Source organism: Mauremys mutica, chromosome 8 (genome assembly GCF_020497125.1).
Source record: "Mauremys mutica isolate MM-2020 ecotype Southern chromosome 8, ASM2049712v1, whole genome shotgun sequence".
Taxonomy (NCBI): Eukaryota; Metazoa; Chordata; order Testudines; family Geoemydidae; genus Mauremys; species Mauremys mutica.
In genome coordinates, this window is record NC_059079.1 from 37,675,100 (window position 1) to 37,697,336 (window position 22,237).

Here is a 22,237-nt window from a genome sequence, read left to right on the forward strand (position 1 = left end):
TTTACACAGAAAATGAATAAAGAAACCCCTCTTCTTCTCCCCCACCCCCACCACATAGCCAATAATTACTAACCAGGATTAGAATTCACTGTCATGGTACTTATTAAATTGGTGAATTCAAAGCTCACAATCAGTTTAAATGAAAGAGTTTGACATAGTGGTAACAAGGCTATAATTTGGAAGTGTAATACAATCCCCTCCTGTTCAAGGACATTTCTTCGGTTTAATAAAATAAGTTATTAACTCAAGTAAAACGTTTCTATATAGTTTTCAGGCTTCCTGGGGTCTCACTTTTCCTAGACTATTCCAAGTCATTAACAGCCCCATAGTGCTTAAGTTATTAGAAAGATGCTCTTGTGGATTCTTACACACTCAAAATAACACATTCTAGGGGAGAAAAAAAAAGAAGTGTCTATTTTTTTCCTGAATGGTTGGTTAAAAGCCCACCAAGAAAAGTTAAGCTGCACAAATGCCCAATACATAGCATTGAACTTTAGGAGTACTTTAAATACTGCTATCTTGAGCATGCTTGTTCTGAATTTGTTGTAAGTGGAAAAAAGGGCATATTGCTAAACCTAGCCATGTTAAAATGATAATACTGTTGCCCAACTAATGTGGCAACTTTAATTAAAACTTCAAGAACCAGTAATGGAAGTCCAAACAAAGAAAAACCCATATGAACAAGCAGTTATAAATTAAGCCTTCCCACTCGTATATAGAAATAATCTACTTTGTTCCTGCCCACCCACACACTCACTTTATTAAACTTGAGTTTTATCTATACAGAACAACAGGTCAGCATGGCTCTTTATGCATGAAGCATAACATGACTCCCCAGATGAGCTTAGGTATTTGTCTTTTCACCTTCTTACTAAGTGGTGCTTGAACTGAGTTTCCTTCCCCCACCCCTCTTCTCTCAACGTCTCAATAGTTAATAATCTGATAGAGACACATGATGGGTGAGGTAATATCTTGTACTGAACCAACTTCTGTTGGCGAGAAAGAGACAAGTTGAGACAAAAAGAGAGAATTGGTCCAATACAAGATATTACCTCACCCACCTTGTCTCACTAATATCCTGGGACTAACCTGGCTACAACAACACTGCATACAATAATCTGATAGGTCATTTCCTATCTTCCACCTTCTGTCAACACAGTGGCTAAGAAAGCCATAACTGCAGCCCTACTTGGGAAAACTCCTATTGAAACCAGGCATAAGAACTGAATAAAGCTTGCAGAATTTAGCTCATAATAGAGAAATAATACCCACTGATGTTGTTAGATGGAAAACTGGCTGTGAAGTTGGTAGAGTCTCTGGTGTAATACTTGTAGGTGTTGTCAAAGGTGGTGCATTAGGTTGGGAAATGATGGGACCAGGAATCTTCACCCAAAAGATTTTATATTTCTCTACAACTGTGGCTCTGAAGGGAGGGAAGGAAACCACACAAATATTCAGTACCATAAGGGGTGTGCAAGTACTAAATGAATTACTAAATAATGCTTTACAAAAAAGGAGGGAGAAACTCTTATTTAGCTGACCAAAAAGAAACATACTTGCCAAGTTTAGAGACATTAGTTGTATGACAGAATATGACATCTACGCAGGTACCTGATGGGGTTTTTTGGGGGGGGGGAAATGGGGGGAGAACCCTCCAGCTAGAAGGATCCACCACACAGCAGATCAAGCTTCAGAAATGGATTCAAGGCAGTCACTTCTCAGCTGCCTGCAGCATAACTTGCAGCATCACAGAAGGGTGGCATATAATTTCTGTTTCAAAAACATATGAGTGTCACTGCTCATACCATACATTTGGGGTCCAAATTTTAAAGCCATATAACGGTAGAGCACGTGTGCAGTTTTGATTAGGAATTAAACTAAAATTCACACATCACAAAAATATTTCTATCACTACATTTGTAAACCACCACTTGCTAAGAGAGAGGAAAAATCCTAAGTAGTAGGCCAGTGTCAGCCAGTAACATGCCTTGCAACTTCCCCACTTCAGAAGAGGAGAGAGAATGTTGATGATTTTCTCTCCCCCGTCGCCAATTCAGGATTGTAACTTTATTTGGGAAATGCATTAAAACTAAATAAACTAAATAAATAAATCTTCTGCCTTGATATTCTCTTCCACAAGGTTCTGTATTAAGATTGCTTCTTGTTTTTAATTGTCCTTCCAGATGCGGTAATTGAGCACAGAAGCCAGAGTTAAAAAAGCTAAATAAGGGAACATCAAATATGCTGCTTTCTTGTTGACATGGTACCAGGTGACAGCTGTAGCTGTTGCTGCACCACTAGTGAGTAGGAGATCGACCAATCCCCATCCTAATTTTGTGAGCTCCAAAGAATATGGGAGTCCATGCCCAGTTTAATGCCAGCTGCCCTGCATACAGCCCAAGCGGAACCACTGACTTCACTGAAACCTCCCAGCTCCTTCCATAGGCAGCAGAGCCAGTTCTTGAGCAGGAGCTGGTGTGGGTAGAAAAGGAAGGAAACAAACAGTTCCCCCCAGAGACATTTCCTGGATGCTTGTCAACATTTATGACAGATGTACTATATATTCACCTAGTTTGGATTTCTAATAAAGTAGCTCCAATATTGTGTTTACTTACAGAAATTGTACATGTTCTGGTGCATCTGTGGGAGCAACCCAATAAGCCTCTACATGTGTCTTTTTTGATTTACTTGTGTGACTGACAGCAGAATTCTGAAAAAGAGATATATCCAGAATCAGAGTATATATTACAAACTATGTACATATAGCAACACTCCTATGGTTATTCTACAAGGCAACACAATGGTGCACCAGAGATGCAGTTAAACTGAGTCCTGAACAAGCCCACAGACTCACCCCACCTTCCACTGATTTCAATGGAAAGCCTCCATACTGACTTCAATGGGAAATCAGTTGAGTCCCATGAAAGGGAATCAGTTATAACCTGGCTGTGGCAATGATCAATGTCTGCAATATATGCTGTATGGAGTGCTGTGTTTTTCTACTTAATATTAACACACTAAGAGGTATAGTCCACTTGCTGTGTGAAGAGCCAGTTGGCACTAACCATTTCACATTAGTGGAAGCTGGAGGCTTTGGCCAGAGCTAACTGCAGAGAGCCACACCTCCATCTGCAAGTTACTGCCCAACTGTGGTGAGCTGCCTGCCTAAACAGAACTAGAAGGACTAAAAAGCTTAGGCCATGTCTACACTGGGGATTTTAGCTATTGGTGTAGCTATACCAATGCATCTTAGTTCCTGTTTGAAACACACACCATACCTTTACAAGTCCACATGTCAGGAGCTGAGAAATCCTTTCTTCAGCTAGCATAAAAGAGCCAACTGCAGGGCCAGCCAAGTTCTCTGCATTCCGGGCTTGTATGAAAAATCCTTCAAAAACTGGACCAGATAAACTAACTAAAATAAGTGGGGGGGGGGAGAAAGGTAAGATGTTAAGATGTTTCCAATGTCATCTGTAAAGGTGGAAGTGAACAAATATGCTTCCCCCTGCCCCCTGAACCCCATGCCTTAGCAATGGCCACTGTTTAACATTATTTTAGAGGGTAATTGCACTGACTTGGATGAACACTCATGAGCATCACCAGGACATTTCAACTTTCTCAGGATGGGGCTATCGATGGTTCCTTTAACCAGGTAACCACAAGGAATCTACAGAAGGTGAGTGAGGCAAGACAAAGCACTTCCTTTGACCACCATAGTTTACCGCAACTGCAATGCTGAACACAATACCTTTTATATGGACCCCTGGTCTAAATTTGGTCTCATTCACTGATATAGTGTGCTCAGGGGATGGCTGTGGAGAATGTCCATGCCAAGGCATCATACTACTGCAGGCCTCTCTTACTTTTCCATTTGGATAACCAGCCGCAGGAACAGAAAGAAAGGCAAATATCCAAAGAGCGAAAGCCAGTACAGGAGGCTCCATCTGAAGAAGTTAAAGTCACACATTATTAACCAGCATTGTAAATGCTATGCTGTTTATGGAGTAGGAAGACTAATGTTGGTCTTTAGTAGACATGATTAAATTAAAAAATATATATGTTTGCAAACATCTTTGCTTGTGAAGGCACCGAGTTCAAGAATCATAGCAAACTGGAGTATCCAGACAATTGCCAGGCATTCATGAGATAGTTTATAGACACCAAACATCTAACAAATTTTAGTATGAATGATTATTTGTTCAAGACCTCCTGTGGTAGTGGCAGATCATCCAATCATGTGGTACTGTTTGTCCTCTCTCTGACCAGATTTGTGTTGTGGACAGGCTACCATTTAAAGCAAGGTCTATGTTTATTTTCTCCTTTTAAAATAGCCCTTTCACAACTTTCAGAAGAGTCTTTTCTACCATGAATATCAGCAGAAAGGGTCTTCTCAACAGTGGAGAGAAGACAGGACCATGAGCAATAGCCCCCAAAACACATGTGGGCTCACTCTTTGCTGCTTCTTTGTTCATATACTTGAAGTGAGTATACTTGGCACTTATTACACAGTATAGGACACTCACTTTCCTTTTAGATTTCAAAATGCTTCACAAGACACTAACATTCTCACGTATGTAAATATCATCCCTGTTTTACAGATGGGGAAACAGAGGGAGAGAGATTATGTGACATGATCAAGGCTGCAAAGAATATTCGTCCTGTGATTATAACTCAGGAATTCCTGCTTCCCAGGCTCGTGCTCAGCCCATGCTACAATCTTCAGCTGCAGGCTTCAGTCAGTCCTAGAAAAGATAAGTCAGCCTCAAACAGGGACTTGACTCAAAACTGGCATTACACCCTCTCTCATCCGACCACTCCAGTCAGATGAAGCCCACCAGTTACATGGGACATATGCAGCTTCAAAAAATCAACCTAATAAAATACAAATGCAAAGGATCATAGTATTGAGGAACAAAAGCCTATGACAAGTCCAGATGTCTATTAATCAGAGTGACAAAAGTCCAAATCTACATCATGCAGTACTGATGGTGAACCAGTCACATAGTATATATTTATTCCTTTTTACATGACTAAAGATTCCCCAGTGACAAGATCTTCCCCAGTGATTACAATGGCCAAGTAGTGGAAAACATTTCTTTAAAGTCAGATTAAACAAACTATTAATGTGACATGCTAAAAAATCAAGCTACTGTTTCAAAAGTACAAAAAGTTACTGACTAGAACTAAACTCGGATCTTATCCTCTAGTAAAATATTTGTCTGTTTATTAATTTGGGGGGTAAAACCCTGTATTCCATTAGCTACAAACAGGTGACTGGAATTCTCCCCGATGGAATCAGCTTTTGGATTTGAACAGAGTAGTTCTGGACTTTTTTTTTCCCCACCTTTCATCATAAGAAACAAATATTGATGCAAAGAACCATGATCTATTAGGACTGAAGATCATGACGAAGGGCAATGTAGATCTCACAGCAGAGGTTTAAAAAGAAGGAAAATATACTTTGTTCTGCCACGATGGGGAGTATGGTAGAAAGAAAGGCAGGTCTGGCTTTTAAAGTTACATTTATGTACAGTCAGATCTTCTATGGGGATGCATGTTAAGCAGAACATTGTAAATAAAGTTTTCAATTATTATGAGGAAATTTTTCAAAATAAGAATACATTTGATACTGATTTTGCCTCATCCTCGTGTTTCCTTGCATTATGGTACTGTTACATGAACATTATTTGTATGCACAACAATACGTTCTGTACTTACAGGTATAAGATAGACATTTGATATTATGCACAATATTGTTCCAAGACAGACACTAAGGACGGCAGCATTATTTCAGGGCGTACTAATTAAATGGTGTCTGGGGTTTTGACATGTACTTGGTGCATCTTTAACATATGATTAAAAGAACTTGTTTCTACTATGGTCAAACAAAATGGTAAGAAAGACTCTTGAAATCTTCACCCCCCACTGAGACATCAAGGTTGAAAGATTACCAGAGAATAGAGTTCCCCCGTTCAACTGTGTAGGAGAGACATACCCAAGTCAGAAATATACTAATGTGAGGTCCAAAGATCTGCTTTCTGGGGAAGTACAGTCTATTTTACACAAATAGATCAGAAAAACCAAGTTATGTGCTTAGGAAGCTTCCTATGGATGTAAAGATAACACAGGCACAGCACCATTTCTCAGATAAGCTGAGCCCTGCTCTCTGATAAAAGAGAAACCAGAAAGGCTACAAGGCCAGAGTAACCATTTACTCACTCTAGAACAGGGGTTCTCAAACTTCATTGCACCATGACCCCCTTCTGACAACAAAAGTTATTACATGACCCCCAGGAGTGGGGACTGAAGCCTGAGCCCAGGGTGGGGGTGAGGGGGTGGCCCAAAGACAAAGCCCAGGGCTGAAACTGAAGCCCGAGTCCTGCCACCCAGAGCTGACGCCCCTGGGCTTTGACCCCAGGCGGTGAGGTTTGGGCTTTGGCTTCAGCTCTGGGCCCTAGCAAGTCTAACACCAGCCCTGGCGACCCCATTAAAACAGGGTCATGACCCACTTTGAGGTCCTGACCCACAGTTTGAGAACCGCTGCTCTAGAAGCATGTAATAGTAGCTCTTTTCCCAGAGAGTGCTGGATGGAATTGTACAAAACAATGCAGGATTTGTGCTTCTACATAAAGTCAGCAAACAGCTCTTATGTTCAGTAAATTTGAGAAAAATCCAGGTCTTCAGAATGATTATACTCCGGGGACTACTAGAACAACCACCACCCTAAAAGCAAAACCATTGCTTTCCCTAAGAATACTGAGACACAAGACAGGCTAGTATACAAACTCACTGTGTCATCGAAAAAACAGCAAAGCGTCCTGTGGCCGCTTACAGACTAACAGACGTATTGGAGCATGAGCTTTCGTGGGTGAATACCCACTTCGTGTCATCGATTACTTCTAGAGAGCTGATTTCCAAGCTTATTGAAGATAAATTAAAATGCATTTGGTGAGCTCCTCATAGTCCCCATTCGAGCACGTCTCAAAAATCCATCACAAGTCTCAGTCACCACCAGAGTTCTGCGCTGGAGGGGCAGAGGAGCACATAGAGGATATAGCATGCAAGAACTAAGGTGCACTGGATTTTTGGTGTAAAGAAAGTTTGCATAGTCCTTGTTAAGATCGCAGTATGCTGGCTCAGGTCACTGTAACTTTTCCCTCACTGGCATGAGCTCGTAGTAACAGAAGGTATAACAAGCTTCAACATGTTGACAGTTACTAAGAGATAAGACTTGTATGTGATAAGGTGATAACAAAACAATGTTAAAGTTCCAGTTTAAATAATAGATGATGTGGTACAGATGGTTTTTTTGTTTTTTGTTTTTTTTTTTTTATATAAGAGAAGCCAAGGTTATTCTTCTTCAAACTGAATTGGTAACAATGCTATTTTTTCCCATAAAGATAAAAATGGCTTTGCAGAGGGGAGAGAAAAGAGGGAGATGTGAAACAATTGTTATGCCAAACAGTAATTTAAAACGGGAGATAGGGTGGGGAGACATTTACAAAGGGATAAGTGAGTTTCTGCTAGGTATCCCAACTTGCCTACTAAAATGTAATCCTACTAAAAACCACACACACACCCAGCTGAGTTTCCTAAGAAAGTCCCTTACTTTCTTTGAGTTATGATTCTTTTACAGCATAACATTTTTCTCAGAGTTCTTCTCCCAGTAACAGGAAGTTATTCTCTGAAAAACTCAGTTCCTTCTAGTACATGTATATACAGCAGTATTTTGATTCTTTTGGAGATTCACTTTCTGTGGAATGTCAGAGGGAAGAGGAATTTGGCACTGAAGAGAAGCCAATTTTTGTAAGAGGTGAGTCCAACCAAATACCTCAGATTTAAAGTTGCCCAAATTCTCTGAAAGGAGTTCAGTGTTTGAAACCCAATTCAAAGCAGAATGTCATGCCAGACACCAGTCCACATAGTAGTAACGCCCCAAACCTAAACATCTTGAAGTTTGTGAATTAAAGCTTAGAGCCAAAGATCATTCTCACCTCCAATCTGTTGCATACCCTACCTTCCTTAAGAGAATATTTAAAAAAAAAATAGGCTACGAGAGACTACCAAGGAGCTGACTTTAAATGTACCTATCCTGAGGCTTTATTGTGAGACTTGTTTGCCGTTAAGTCCATAGCGGTAATAACTGTGAGACAGAACACTTCACAGCTTTGTGACTATGACACCATTAACCACACATTAACTAAAAGCCATGAAGGAAAAATTGAATATATATCATCAGTAGGTCAGGATGGTGTGATATTCAGAGTTTTAAGGGAATTAGCTAATTAACTTACTGAACCAGTAACAATTGCTTCAGAAAAGTCACCATAAACGATGACAGAAGTACCATAAGATCTCTATAATTCAAATAATGTGTTGAAATCAAGAGTGGTAAGATAACAAACCTGGCAAATCTATGTCAATCTTTGGTAAAATTATGGAACATTTGTATTCACTCAGTACAGCCAAAGTCTCTGAACCCTTTCTCATATAACATCTTAGTGGAATCTAGAATAGCTACCCTTCCCTCCATAAAATTACAGGGCTACTTTTTCTGATAATTACAGTTTTCCAGTCAGTAGCATAGATTTGCTTTATCATCATAGGCAATTTCCAAAACATGAAGTCATTCATGTTATTTGCTAAAAATGAGCAACCATTACAAAAGAAAAAGAAAAGAAAAAGAAAAGAAACACACTCTTAACCAACACATTAAGATTATTGCTACACTTGCCTAGTAGGTAAACAAATTCAAATGTCATAGTCTGTCCAAAAGCTATTAAAAAGTTGCAATAAGTGTATGCACAATATGCTGTAGAGTTGCAGTAAGTACACAAGCTTAAAAGATGCATTTTTCCAGGGTAGCAGTGAGATATACTTACAGTAAAGTAAGGAGGAAAATTAGGTAAAAAAACCTGTTCCTAATCACGGTGCTTTGAAAACACACTGGAAAAATTAGACTTCATGTGCATCCCATTTTTTGATCAGGCTCTTCTGGGGTAAAAATGCACATAGATCACATCTGAATTGTTTTCTTTGAATACCACATTGTTGTTGTTTATGTTTAAAATTTTTCAAAGTCCTCTTCCCTTTCATGGTGAATTTTAAACACGCCTCCTTCCCCCAACCTGTATTGAATAATTTGGAAGTGATCACAGCTATAAATGTCTTATAATTAAAAAGGATTTAGTTAGATTTTTCTCCCCCAACAGTATGGCTTACTAAATTATTTCCAGCTCAAAAGCAGTGAATTGATTTTTGTCAAATGATTGATTTTTGTCAGCCTAAGAAAAGCTCAATCAGAAGGTCACATGCAATCCAAGACTCTAGATAAGATTTAGTAGCATTTAACTGGAAAAAAGACTAGCCCTTAAGCCACACTACAAATAAAACTGAAGGCTACCCACAGATGACTGGTTTTATACCCAACATGAAGCAGAATGCAGTTAGCTACGCTGGTGCCATACGTGAAGAATCCATAGTGACCTTTTAACAGGAACACGCACATTAGAAGACAGCAGTTCTTGTAATACTGGATAACTAATATTCTCTAGCATTTATATTAACTTTAGAGCCATCTATATACAGTTTGAAATGGAAAAAACATCATGGAGTTTAAGGTTTTGTTCACAGGTTAACCAAACTGCACCATCCAACAACAAACTGCAGTAAATCACGAGAAGGAAGTCAAACTGTTTTATTTTATTTTTTTTAAAACAGTCCAGAAGTATTTTTATATGACCTTATGACATGGTTGTCCTACATGGTGTGAGAGCTGGCAGACCTTAATGTCAGCAGATAGTTATATGATTAACTCTAACAATGTATTCTAGCACAGTAGATCAAACTGTTACAGGATTTATACCTTTATTTACAGTGGTTACTTTGGAAATGCTTCAGAATTGTCAGTTAGACAGGGACTTTTGTATGTTCATTATGTACTTTGTAACTCATTTCTATGCAATACACTACTCGTTTTCCACCCTCTCATTAGAGAGAATTGGTAATCCACTAGCTTCAAAATACACTAATCTGAATAAACCCCCACTTGCAGAAGTGTTATACAACAATGCTTCAAACACTGAGCTATAAAAAGTACTGAATACGGAACTGTCCGCAGAGTCCTAATTATGCAATGTTCAGTATATTATGATATTTGACAGTGCCTGCTTCCTGTCTCTGCTGCCAATCCTAATTCAGGAGGGACTGACTCTCTCTGGAAATGAACATAGTTTAGTTTCCACGTCCATTTAATCCTTAGCTTCTCCATGATCAGACTAACCCAATTAACAGTTAATGCCAGCTCTGGTGCTAGTATTTGTGGTGTAAACACTTGTTTAGTTGGAACAGGGCCATGACTGTAAAACAAGTTTTAGAGAGGTCACCTAACCAGCAAACAGCTGATAGGTAACTTGTAATCAGTACTGGCCCCAGCTGGAGTTGAATTGGAATCTTCAGTCTATTCCCGGAGCCATTTGTTACCCAATGCCTTCCATTTTAAGAAGTCTCCCACAGGATAGGCAAGCTTTTCGGGGCTCAAGCAGGAGCCTTCTGTGCTGGAGGCACCCAGCCCTGACTCCTGCACTGGGCACAACCCATGCAAATAGGGTAAACATGTTGGTAGGCCAGCAAGGATTGCCTAAAAACCCAAATATTGTTCCCAGGAAGCTAGTGATTTCAGAGGTGAGGAACGGATATTTTGGTTCTAAACAAGATCTGGATTTCCAGTCAGGTCTTCTGGGCACCTGCAAGAGACATTCCTGAAGGACTGGTAAACTGAAGTCCCTCCCTCTTCAGCTTGTCTGAACTAAGGGAAAACAGCTGTGCTTATTTAGATATGTAATAGAGCAGAGCAAGAGTACCTCTTTACCTGTAACCACTAACTGATGGAGTTTACAGAGGTCATTTTGACCTCAGAAGAGAGACAGGAGGGTCTGTCCACAAAAGCTGTTACGATCAATAAGCCAGATTGTTCATAACAGGACCTGCCAACTTAAAGGTTTATCCCCATTTTAAGTTGTCATAGGTCTCACCCCCACTTGGAGCTGTTGGGTTCACAAGATGGGGACCTGCATGGATCCTTCTAAACTTAAATCCTAGTTTAGATCTGGTAAAAGCTGCCACCACCCAATAATGTACGTGTATTGGGACACAGTCCTTCCCCAAAATCCTTGGGGATCCCAAGAGCCCCAAATCCATGGAGTTCTTACACCTAGGAGAAATAAACCATTCCCCCCTTCTTCTCTCCCCCCTCCCTTTTCCTAGGAGAGATACCGGGATCCAACTACAGAGGAATGCCGTCCTCCTCCCTCCTCCCCTTTCCCTGAGAATTTACCCAAGGAAAGATTAACCAAGTCCTTAACAGAAAAGATTTTATTAAAAAATAAAAACAAAGTAACTGTCTCTGTAATACCCAGATGGAACAATACACAGAGTCTAACCTATAAACCTGGAGAGAATTCCCCCTCCCCGTTTCTATCTCAGTAAAAGCAAAGTAACAGCAAACAGAAATAAAGAATTTCCTTCAGCAAACACACAATTGCACATGTAGAAATCAAATTATAAGACTAATCCGCCTTTCTAATTAATACTCACTATTGGATAGTAGGAACTACTCCAGGAGAACTTGGAGACATGTCTGGCCTCTCTTAGATCCAAAACGAGAACGAACACTTACACAAAGAACACAGACAAAGGCTTCCCTCCACAGAGATTTGAAATGATCTTGTCCCTGATTGGTCCTCTGGTCAGGTGGTCATCAGGTACTGCATGTTAACCCTTTCCAGGTAAAAGAGACCTTAACCCTGATCTGTTTATTTATGACATAAGTATTGAAGTATCTAGCACTGGCTAAGTCCTTTGGAGGGACAGATTGAAAAAATAAGAGATTCTACTTTTGTGGACTACAATGACCTTTGGATCAGGCCATTAGTAGATGTGGGACAGTGAGGACTGAAAGATACTGGATTTCAGCTATTATCAGGACAATATATGGTATGAGAATTTTTAAGCTTTGGATTTTGTGCAGATCACAAGTTGTAAAATAAAACAAACCCCAGAAAAAAAATCTGTTTTAAAAAAATGAAAATGGATTCCTGCTGATTGTTCCCAGCTGTGCCAACATTCCCTCTCCATCCTGCCACACCCAAGCACCATATTGCATTTTTAGAGGGACAATATTCAACATTAATGGGCTAAAAAGATGCACCCGTACCTCACCCATCACACACATTTTTCTAGAGGACTAAAGGCTGTAAGAAGAAAATTAGAATCCCAGGGCCTAGTCATTCCTTTCCCACCTGATGTGTGTACACAAACTACCCCTAGATGAGAGGCCCACACTAGGTAGGCAGGTGCCTCTGTAGCACCAGCACCATCCCACCTCCCAGGACATCATGGAGGGTTCTCTGCAAGATCAACAATCTGCAGCTGAAGAGAAAAAGTCAGCTGGACCCATGGAGAATTTGCAGAAAAAGCAGCAAAGCCTCAGTCTTCCATGCTATCTTCCATGCCAAACCCCTACACGTGGGGGAATGTTCCTAAAAGAGGGCCCTGAAGCAACTGCCAAGGAAGCTCTGAGAGCATGGCCTCATTCAAGCCATACTGCCAGGGATTCAGAGAGGGAACAGAGTGCCAGTGCATAACCTCTGGGCCTCTATACCGGAGGCCCTGGCATCCAGCAGGTCCCACGAGCAATATGAGGGGTTGGGTTGGGGGGATGGGGGGGGGAAATCAACAGCTAGTTCCACTGGGGTGATGGCAGAGCTCACCCCTTCCCCAAATTGAACAGTCTAGGTTCACACACTCCATCCCAGAGGAATTTCTTCAGAAGAGGGAGATTGAGCATCTGAATTAGAAACTGGGTGAGCTGCTGTTCAGATTCTGCATGCATTTCTGTGCATATCACACTATGCCATGTTTTCACTATCCTCACAAGGCACTAGGGGGGAGAGAGCCCTGCTGTCTGAGCTCCACGTTCCTGAGCAATACAAAAAGGAGGGTTGTGGTCACTTCTGATCCCCTGCCAGCTCTAAAGAACAGAACAGTCACAGAGAGCAGAAGGACAGCACTGTTCGCATATTCAGGTTAGCAATAAACTCAGCACCCTCTACTAGAGAGTCACTTAGAACTTGGAACTTAAAGACTAAGATATAGGAAGTCTGACATATTTCACCATCTCGGTGAAAGAAAAAGTATTTCAAAAAAAATTTATAATAGAGGAAGGAGGTTATATTTTAGTCCTATCATCCTGAGCAGTATACTATCTGTTTTAAATTAGAAGCTCTCTGTATTCAGTCCACATTCTTTGTTAGCTTGCAAAAGACAACTATACATTTCAATGCAAGAGCAAGAATAATCAGACCAATTCAAGTCTGAGCAAAGGAAAAATTGGGTCTCATTTGCTTTTTGTAGTGTGGGACATATTACAATGTTTTCTATTTCAGTTAACATTAAAGCTGCATACATGGAAGTGTCTTTTTAGGGAGGTCTACACTATGAGGTTAAGTTGACCTAAGTTATGCAACTTCAGCTACGTGAATAGTATAGCTGGAGTCAATGTAGCTTAGGTCGACTTAGCACTGTGTCAATAGGAGAAACTCTCCTGTCAATTTACCTTACACTGCTCTCCTGTTGATTCCACTGGAACAAGAAATCTATGGTCAATTTAGCAGGTGATCACTAGACCCACTAAATCAACTCCCAGTGGATCAATCACCGCAGCATCAATCCACAGTAAGTGTAGACATACCCTTAGAGGTATAAAAGCCACACAAAAGAGCAAAGTGCATAAGCTTTAAAAGAAAGAAACCTGACATTGTCATTTTTAAATTAACCTCCCAACTTCAACCCACAAACATTTCACACATACATGTATGTAATATAGGAAATTGTACACAGGTGAACAAGGAGCTAATCTTGCAACTTGTTGCACATTGGCAGACTGCTGTGCTAGTACAGGATCAGAGCCTTTTATTATTATTTTTAAGCACACACACATGTTTTTCTGATACAAATCAGGAAGATTCTTTAACAACTTATTTTTGCCTTGTGATTTCATACAATAATTTCTGGTTATAATACACACTTTGCTTTGTGCCAGGTAAAATTCATTTTTTTTTTAAAACAAGAGGGGGATAATAGCAACTTAAACAAATCTAAACCGTACTTCTTTCAGAACATATTCCACTGAACAGGTATAGAAGTGGAAGAGTAGAGAAGAAAGTTCTCTTTTTTTCTTAGCCAGTTTACTTTGGTCACTTTTAACACTATGCAAGATTGGGGCTTGCAGCAAACATTTATGCACATGCTTAAAGTTAAAGTTACACACAGGTTTAGAATATGTGCAAAAGTGGAGTCAGCTTTCCCACCTTTGGCTCCAATCCTGCATCCAGTTAATAGGGTCCACTTGTGCCAGTTGAGTTACAAGATAAGGGCCTTTGGATAGTTTCCCCCCTCCCCCCCCCCACACACACACGGGAATAGAGATTTCTTTACAGAAAAAAAAAATGTAAAAGCACTAAGAGGCAAGTGTCTTTTTGAAAAAGTCAAAATTGTTTCAATATAGAGTAGGCTGAACTTTAGTTTAACAGTATCTCTTAATATCTCAAACTTACAGCAAGGAACATGCTTGCTAAATAATTAGACCTCTTTGAAGTCTTCCATGAAAGGCATTATAGAAGCATTATAAAACACTAAATACAAAGCATTTTCATTTATTTTATAACTGTTAGAAACATTGCTTTCTCTTTGCACATATGTTATCTTAAGAAATTTAGACTTTATTATAATATAGAAACAATGCTGGAAGTGAATGGTATTAAAATAGTTAAGCTTTTGATTGAACACAAGTTCTAGACTTCCAGAAAAAAAAAATATATATATATAAAGCTTAAAATAAAAGTTCTCTCTGCAGATACCAAATTATAATAATTGAATTTTGCTATACATACCTACAGTTCTCTACAGTATAGGGAGCACAGAAACTGAGGTTTCCCCCCCATCAACATACATTTTTTTAAAATTCTATTTACAGTTATTATTTTCTAATCACAGGAAAGCAATCATTAACTTTATGCATGACCTACACAATCACAACAGAAGTTCTTGAACCAACTGTAGGACACCGTTCTTTACTTACTACATACACCTTGCTCACTATAAAGCAGCCACTTCTCCCAGTACCACAAACACTCTTAAAACTAGTATTTTAGTAGATGGTTTTCAAAGCATTTTGGCTACTAAGAGAATCTTAACATCAACTTACCTTATCAAATCATGCAGAGTGCTCTAACCAGACTTCCTGCTTTCTGACAAGTTGTATCATACTTCAGCAGGGGGGGTGGAGCCAACCAGCTTTTTAATCAGAAGGGAACAGGCCCTAGGGAAAGCTGGTTAAAGCAAGCAGGAGGCTAGGAAGAAAGGGAAAAAATAGTAATGCTTTAAATTAACTTTTAGAAATACCTGTTTTAATAAATTGTCATAAACATTTACCACACCACATATAAAGTCTACTTTACTTCCCTTTACCCTGATGAATGACTAATGAAAAATACATGATATTTTACTCACTCAAGGGAGGGGGGAAACACTCTTCTTAGGCAAATAGGCAAGAAGAATTTTGCCAGGCTGCAACAATTAATGCATATAGTTATGCACACACTTAACTTCACTACTGGAGGTAGCCCATTGATTTCAATGGGACTATTCAGAATAGTAAAGTTAAACAATTGCATGTTTGTAGAATTGAGAACTAAGGCCCAGATCCTCGCAGGTATTAATTAGTGCCTAATTCCCATTGAAATCAATCTGGGGATCTGAAAGTTAAAGTCCTAATCGTGTAATGAGCTCTAGACAAGCAGACCTATTTCCATGGACAGCTGCATTAATTTCTGAGGGGCTTTATGTGTGCACATGCCTCTGCCTGCATGTTCATTTTGGGATTGGGTCCTAAAAGATCAAATTCATTTTTCATTAATATGAATGTTTCATTTTAATTTTCATTAATAATAAGATGTGTTCAAGCAAATTGCAGGGAAATCCTAAAAAGTTATAGAAGCAGGAGAGCTATATTTTCCTCCAAATGAAAACATTTGAGGATATTTTAGAATAATTTATTGGTGGGGGCACTATTTCTAATAATTGTTAATTTGTAAATAAGGGCATTGTCTTGCTATTATTATATAAAAACTTCACCCAATTGCTTCCATTGAAAGGCAAATTAAAATGGTTTGTGTAAAACTTAGGACTGATCCTACAAGCTGATCTATGCAGCTGGACCCCTATACAGACCCCCCAATCAAGGCAATGGGACTTTGTAGGAGTCAACCTTGCAGGATCCAGTGCAATCAATAAGCATATTTTGTTTTGCAAACTTGAAATGTTAAAAGTTACCTAGTAATGCTCTCAAGATACAATCAGACCCTTGTACCAGTGAGGTGCCCTGTTAACTTCATTGAGGCTCTGGCCCAGAGCCTCAATGGCATCTAGATGCCTAATTCCCATTGAAATAAATGAGGATCTGGCCCTCTGTGGCTATGCAAGGATCCTTCCTGCAAACAATTATGCCTGTGAGAAATCTTACTGACTTCAATGAGACTACTACTCAGAAGTGTAAAGTTAGTCCTGGGTGTGCATGTTTGCCAGATTGCAGCTTTTATTACCAGCAAAGCAAATATGTACTGTCTTTAATTGGAAGTCTGCCCTAAGTATTTATGCAGACATCTTATGTCACAACTTTAATGTCCCTCATCTTTTGAATAAATCCTTTATTGCTCGGTAACCACAGTATCTTTAAAAAAAAAAAAGGAGGGGAGGGGAAAGAAGCCATAGCAAATATTCATAAAAACTCAAAAGATATTCAGAAGCAGTAAGTATGTCCCTTTTCAGCCCTTGTACAGCCTCTCCTGTTTACTGCAAAGAGAGGAAATTTTTGTTTTATTAGGGTTCCCATAGTTTCTGCCCCACTCACTGAGATAACAACATAGGGCATTGAGATAACAAGCTCTTATCCTCTTTTCCAGACCAGCCAATATAGGGAGCATAGTTCAGCACAGCTGAAGTCTCAGCCCACAGACTTTAAGGCTGTGGCTACACTTAGCGCTTCAAAGCGCTGCCACGGCAGCGCTTTGAAGCGCTAAGTGTAGTCAAAGCGCCAGCGCTGGGAGAAAGCTCTCCCAGCGCTGTCCGTACTCCACCTCCCTGTGGGGAATAACGGACAGCGCTGGGAGCCGCGCTCCCAGCACTGGGGCTTTGACCACACTGGCGCTTTGCAGCGCCGCAATTTGCAGCGCTGGAGAGGGTGTGTTTTCACACCCTGCTGCAGCGCTGCAAATTTGTAAGTGTAGCCAAGCCCTGTGAGAAAGCATAAATCTTCCAGGGAAATACATTAATCAAATGTTCATATTGTGTGTTTGCGTGCTGGGCAAAAGTGTATATCTATATTTGGCTGGTTATATGTTAAAACTGAAGGGGAGTTTGTTGTGGAATGAAGAGTCTGAGAGGGTTTAGATATCTTGATGTGGTATTTGGGGCTGGTATGGAGGAGTATCTTGTCTTATATCATGCATCTGATGAAGTGGGTATTCACTCATGAAAGCTGATGCTCCAATACATCTGTTAGTCTATAAAGTGCCACAGGACTCTGCTGCTTTTACAGATCCAGACTAACACGGCTACCCCTCTGATATTTGTCTTATATGGTGACTTTGACTTCCTGGGGTTTTAGATGTTGCTTTATTAGGAAATGCACGTATGCAAACTCAACTGTAAATTAAAGATATTTTTTGTGTGTGGGAATTTAAATTGAGCATAATGACATAACATTATGATTTCCCTAGCGTGCTCTCAATGAAAAGTCAGGACTTTAATAAAGATACTGATCTGAGTTACTATATCCCCCTCTAAATCCCCTAATGCATTGCTGGCCTCTACACAGGAGTGAATTTCACTTATGATGCACAGTAGCAATATTATATTTACATTATGTTTTGACATGATGTGCAATTAATCCACTCAGTGGTTTATTTACTAGTAAACTGGAACAATTTTTATGACCTCATTGGCATTCAGTTATAATTAATGCTAGTTAGAAAAATATAACTATCTACTGAAATATAGGAGACTTGCTTAGTATCATATAATTTCTCTCTAGTCCCACTTTTCCTAAGTCATGTCGACCACCAACCAACTTCAATACTATGATGCATTTTAGAGATGATCTGTAAAAGCATATTCCAAGGTAGGTTTACGGTGCAAAATAATGAAATATCGATTCAATAAGCCATCAGCTTGTTAGTGTTTTAGGCCCTGATCCTGCATTGATCTTCCTCAGTGAAGTCATTGCATAAGCAGGTCCTTATTGTGTAGTATCTAGAGAAACACCATACAAAATCGAAATATAGTTCCAGGTTATGTCCACTTTCCACTCATAAGTAAACCTAAAAATACAGTCTTTTTGATAAAATTATGAGTAACAAACCCCACAAAAATAAGGCAAATCTTATTTGAAAAGTGCCCAATCCATTTCTCTGTTATAATTTACAACCACTTTGTTTGTTTGTAACTGTTATTTGTAAACCACTTAAAATATAGCCAAGTTAGGAGAACTCAGTTGGAATTAAGGTCTCAGCAGTCGGCTTGTGCAGATCTCATTACAGTATGAAGGTCTGTGCCTCTGAATGATGGGCTGGAATTATAAAAGATACAGCTAATTACCTGATTTTCATCTTCACAGAGGGAGGCTCAGCTTTGAAATGTAGCCCTTGATGCCACTTTAGTGTACATTTTGCTGATAACAGTACTTAAGACACTGGAAAAGTGAATCCATTTGTCCCTCCATGTTAAACTGGGCAAAAGGAGGGGATGACATCAGGGGCGGCTCTAGAAATTTCGCCGCCCCAAGCACGGCAGCACGCCACGGGGGACGCTCTGGCGGTCGCCGGTCCCGCGGCTCCGGTGGACCTCCTGCAGACGTGCCTGCGGGAGGTCCACCGGAGCCGCCTGCCGCCCTCCCGGCGACAGGCAGAGCGCCCCCCGCGGCATGCCGCCCCAAGCATGCGCTTGGCGCGCTGGGGTCTGGAGCCGGCCCTGGATGACATTTTGTTGTTGCTCACTTGTTCAGCTCCTCTGATTTCAATAGCTGTTACTGACTGTTTTATAACAGTTTGGCGAATATTATTACACACACAAAAAAGAAGGAGCCAATAACAATAAGTGAGAACAGGTGCATATGCTCCCCCTAAAACAGCAGCCCTTAATCTTTCTTTAGGGATTCTGCAGTTTTTCAAGCTTGTTGATCCCATTTCCAAAATACACAAACAGGTGCACAGTGCAAGTGAAAATGTTTCCATGAACAAGATTCTTATGCTGTAAGAGGCAAATCATTTTTAAATTTAATATTTCTGCACAATATGCAGTCGAAGCCAGAAAAGCGTGTCAGAGTTATATCAAAGAAATATACCCCCACAGCGTATGTACTAGAAAAGGCCCACATCTGGATCCTGAGGCCGCAAGAAGTGACACTTACTTGTAATACGACAAATATATTGTAGTTATAACAACCTATGACTTGACACTGTTTAATCAGTTTAAGGAATAATATACGCATTGCAGACCACAAGCTCCCATCGGAACTGAATGACCCATCAAAAATACAAGCTTTCATCACACCAGCTTCTTGCCTTTCTTGTTAACTTTTCCCTCTCCCGCTCTACCCGCTTGTTCTTCACTATGAAGGAGCTGTTTCACACTACCCTTCTTCTCCCTACCTGCCTCCTCTCCACTAGCCTAGCTTTCCCAGACAGAACCTCTCCCAAGCCAATTTTCCTGTGCCCAGCCAAATAGTTCAAAATGCTTTGTAAATATTAATGAATTAATCTTCACAACACCCTAGTGAGGTAGATACGTATTATTTTGCCCATTTCACAGATGGTGAAACTGGGGCAAAGAGACTACAGCTGAAGTTTAAACATGTCCACTGACTAGTTCTGAGCACATCAGTATTTAGGGTCCCAGTTTGAGGTACCTAGAATCCAATTTTCAGAAGCACTTAGCACAAAGCACTCAAACAGAAGTTAATGGGAGCCACAAGTCCTCAGCATCTCTTAAAATTAGGTCCTAAGCATCTCAATCTGTGCCCCTAAAACTTGAGGCACCTAAAATTAGTAGACATTTCAACATTTTAGTCCAAGGACACACCACAGTTAGTGGTGGTTCAGGGTCTAGAAACCAGGCGTTCTGGATTAATGATGTGTAACCCCTTTGGAGATGCTCCTGTATTACCACACTGAGCCTCAAGGAGACTGGCCCCTGGACTCCAGAAGCAATGGCGATGGAGGCTCAGGACTCCGCTTCTCAGATTATTTTAGGCTCCAGGGCTGAGATGGAAGCAGAGAGAGAACCGTCACAGCTAGGGAGAACCCTACTGTTATCCACACTCCTACCCAAGGGAAGACTGTGAGCCCTTTGGGGATTTCTGGGACATTGGACAGTGTCATCTCAGAAGAAACCAGAAACCCAGGAGTCTGAGGACAGAGTCATAGTTAGGCTACCAAGAGGCAGCCTAACTTCATATTTGAATCCAGACCAGAATGCCACAAAGACACTTTTTCAGTTCTTAGTGGGGATACTTTAAGAACACCCCGGTTTGTTTATTTTGATATTGTGTTTTAAGCCATTCTCTGACTTCAGCACTGCACGCCCAGCAAAGACTGTGCCTAAACTCACTGTTTGCCTAGGCAGGTGCTGGGAGAGAGCACATGGTGGTGTGTACTGGCTGTGAACATTTAGAGGGATACAGTTTACAATTGTTGTTTTTGTCTTTTATTATCCTGATCCCTTGTTTCCATTGTCCCTTATCCCGAGTGCCCCATACTTAATAATGGCCAGGTACAGTTTTGTTACTTTGAGAATTGTGATAGCTATTTTATTGTTGTGTGCTCTCACTTACACTCCTTTGTATGAGAATATTTACCCAAGGGACAGAGCCTCTGTGCTGTCTACACTAGAAGGGGTTTCCTTGCATGGAGGGATCTGGCGCCCTTATAGGTGAACCCAGGACTCATACCCCAGAAAAGAAAAAGGAGAAGGCTGCAGCCAGACCTCAAGGCTGGATTGCATATGCTTTTTTCTTTCGGTAATAGTGTATACACATGCAATCATTTAAATTGTAATTATAATTAGGAATAGAAAACTGCTCCTCGTGGGAGTTGCTCTGTCATTTTCCCCAGGTCAGTACAGCTTTCTTGTTTCATAGTCTTACTGCCCTATAATTGGAGAGTACTGTAACTGATACAATATTTGTGTAAATATAAACATTGTTTTTGTACAGTATCTTCCATTTGACTATGGTTATCCTCTTGGGATCAGCAATAAGTACAAAAGAATAAAAATGTCCTCTCTTCAAGGTCTCTCTATACAGATACAAAGAGATCTTGTACAGATCTGTCTGATTCTCCCTTAACATCCTAATGTAAAGTTTGGCAACTGGACTTGTCTGCAGTCCTTGTGATCAGCATGGCACTCAAGAAGGGAACAACACAAGCACTCAGAGAAGAATGCCAACTTCTGTTTTTTTTGTAGAAAGTTTGGTCATTTTGCAAATCCAGCTGCACGAACTGATTCTGCTTCATATGCCTTCATCACAACAAGGTACTAAAATTGGAAGCAGGCATTTAGAGGTTTTGGAAAGCATGGTTCCTCATTAAATACAAAGCTGCCTGGTGCACCTGGGAAGTGAGACAGAAGAGGAAATGAATTAATACCCACATCAGCATTTTACTTTGTATGAGGGTCTTTGAGTGTAATGGACTCTGTTCAGCAGTAGCAGGGGCTTTCCCTGAACAAGCGGCAGACCGGTTTTGAGAACCACTGTTCTGTAGCAGTGGTGGGCGGCCCATCAGGGTAATCCGCTGGCAGGCTGCCAGACAGTTTGTTTACATTTGCATGGCCGTGTGCAGTTTACATTTGTGGTACGGGCCACAGGGATGTGCTGGCTGCCACTTCCCGCAGCTCCCTTTTGCCGGAAACAGTGAACCGCAGCCACTGGGAGCTGTGGGCAGACGTGCAAATGTAAACAAACTGTCTGGCGGCCTGCCAGCAGATTACCCTGATGGGCTGCAGGTTGCCCATCACTGGTCTATAGTGATCAGAAACTTAAAAGCCTTCTTAGACTGCAGACTTAACTCATGTTCAACAATGGGTTTTCCCCAGAACACATTATTCATTCATACATCCACGT

The 22,237-nt window shown here is 40.5% G+C and overlaps 1 protein-coding gene across 4 annotated transcripts in view; it reads right to left on the minus strand.

The window, feature by feature from the left end:
- FRRS1 (ferric chelate reductase 1) overlaps nt 1-15,716 on the minus strand; it is a 28,633-nt gene extending 12,917 nt beyond the window's left edge. Inside the window, exons 1-6 of one of the 4 annotated variants that reach the window (XM_045026434.1) lie at nt 15,571-15,716; nt 15,266-15,410; nt 3,749-3,944; nt 3,279-3,415; nt 2,616-2,710; nt 1,273-1,423 (exon numbers count right to left, since the gene is read on the minus strand). In XM_045026434.1, coding sequence (XP_044882369.1) covers nt 1,273-1,423; nt 2,616-2,710; nt 3,279-3,415; nt 3,749-3,944 — 579 coding nt within the window. In that variant the 5' untranslated portion in view covers nt 15,266-15,410; nt 15,571-15,716. Of the gene's footprint in view, nt 1-1,272; nt 1,424-2,615; nt 2,711-3,278; nt 3,416-3,748; nt 3,945-14,369; nt 14,455-15,139; nt 15,220-15,265; nt 15,411-15,570 lie in introns of those variants that run through there. The other 3 variants (XM_045026436.1, XM_045026437.1, XM_045026435.1) reach the window with 3 other exon arrangements.
- Nucleotides 15,717-22,237: the final 6,521 nt, after the last annotated feature.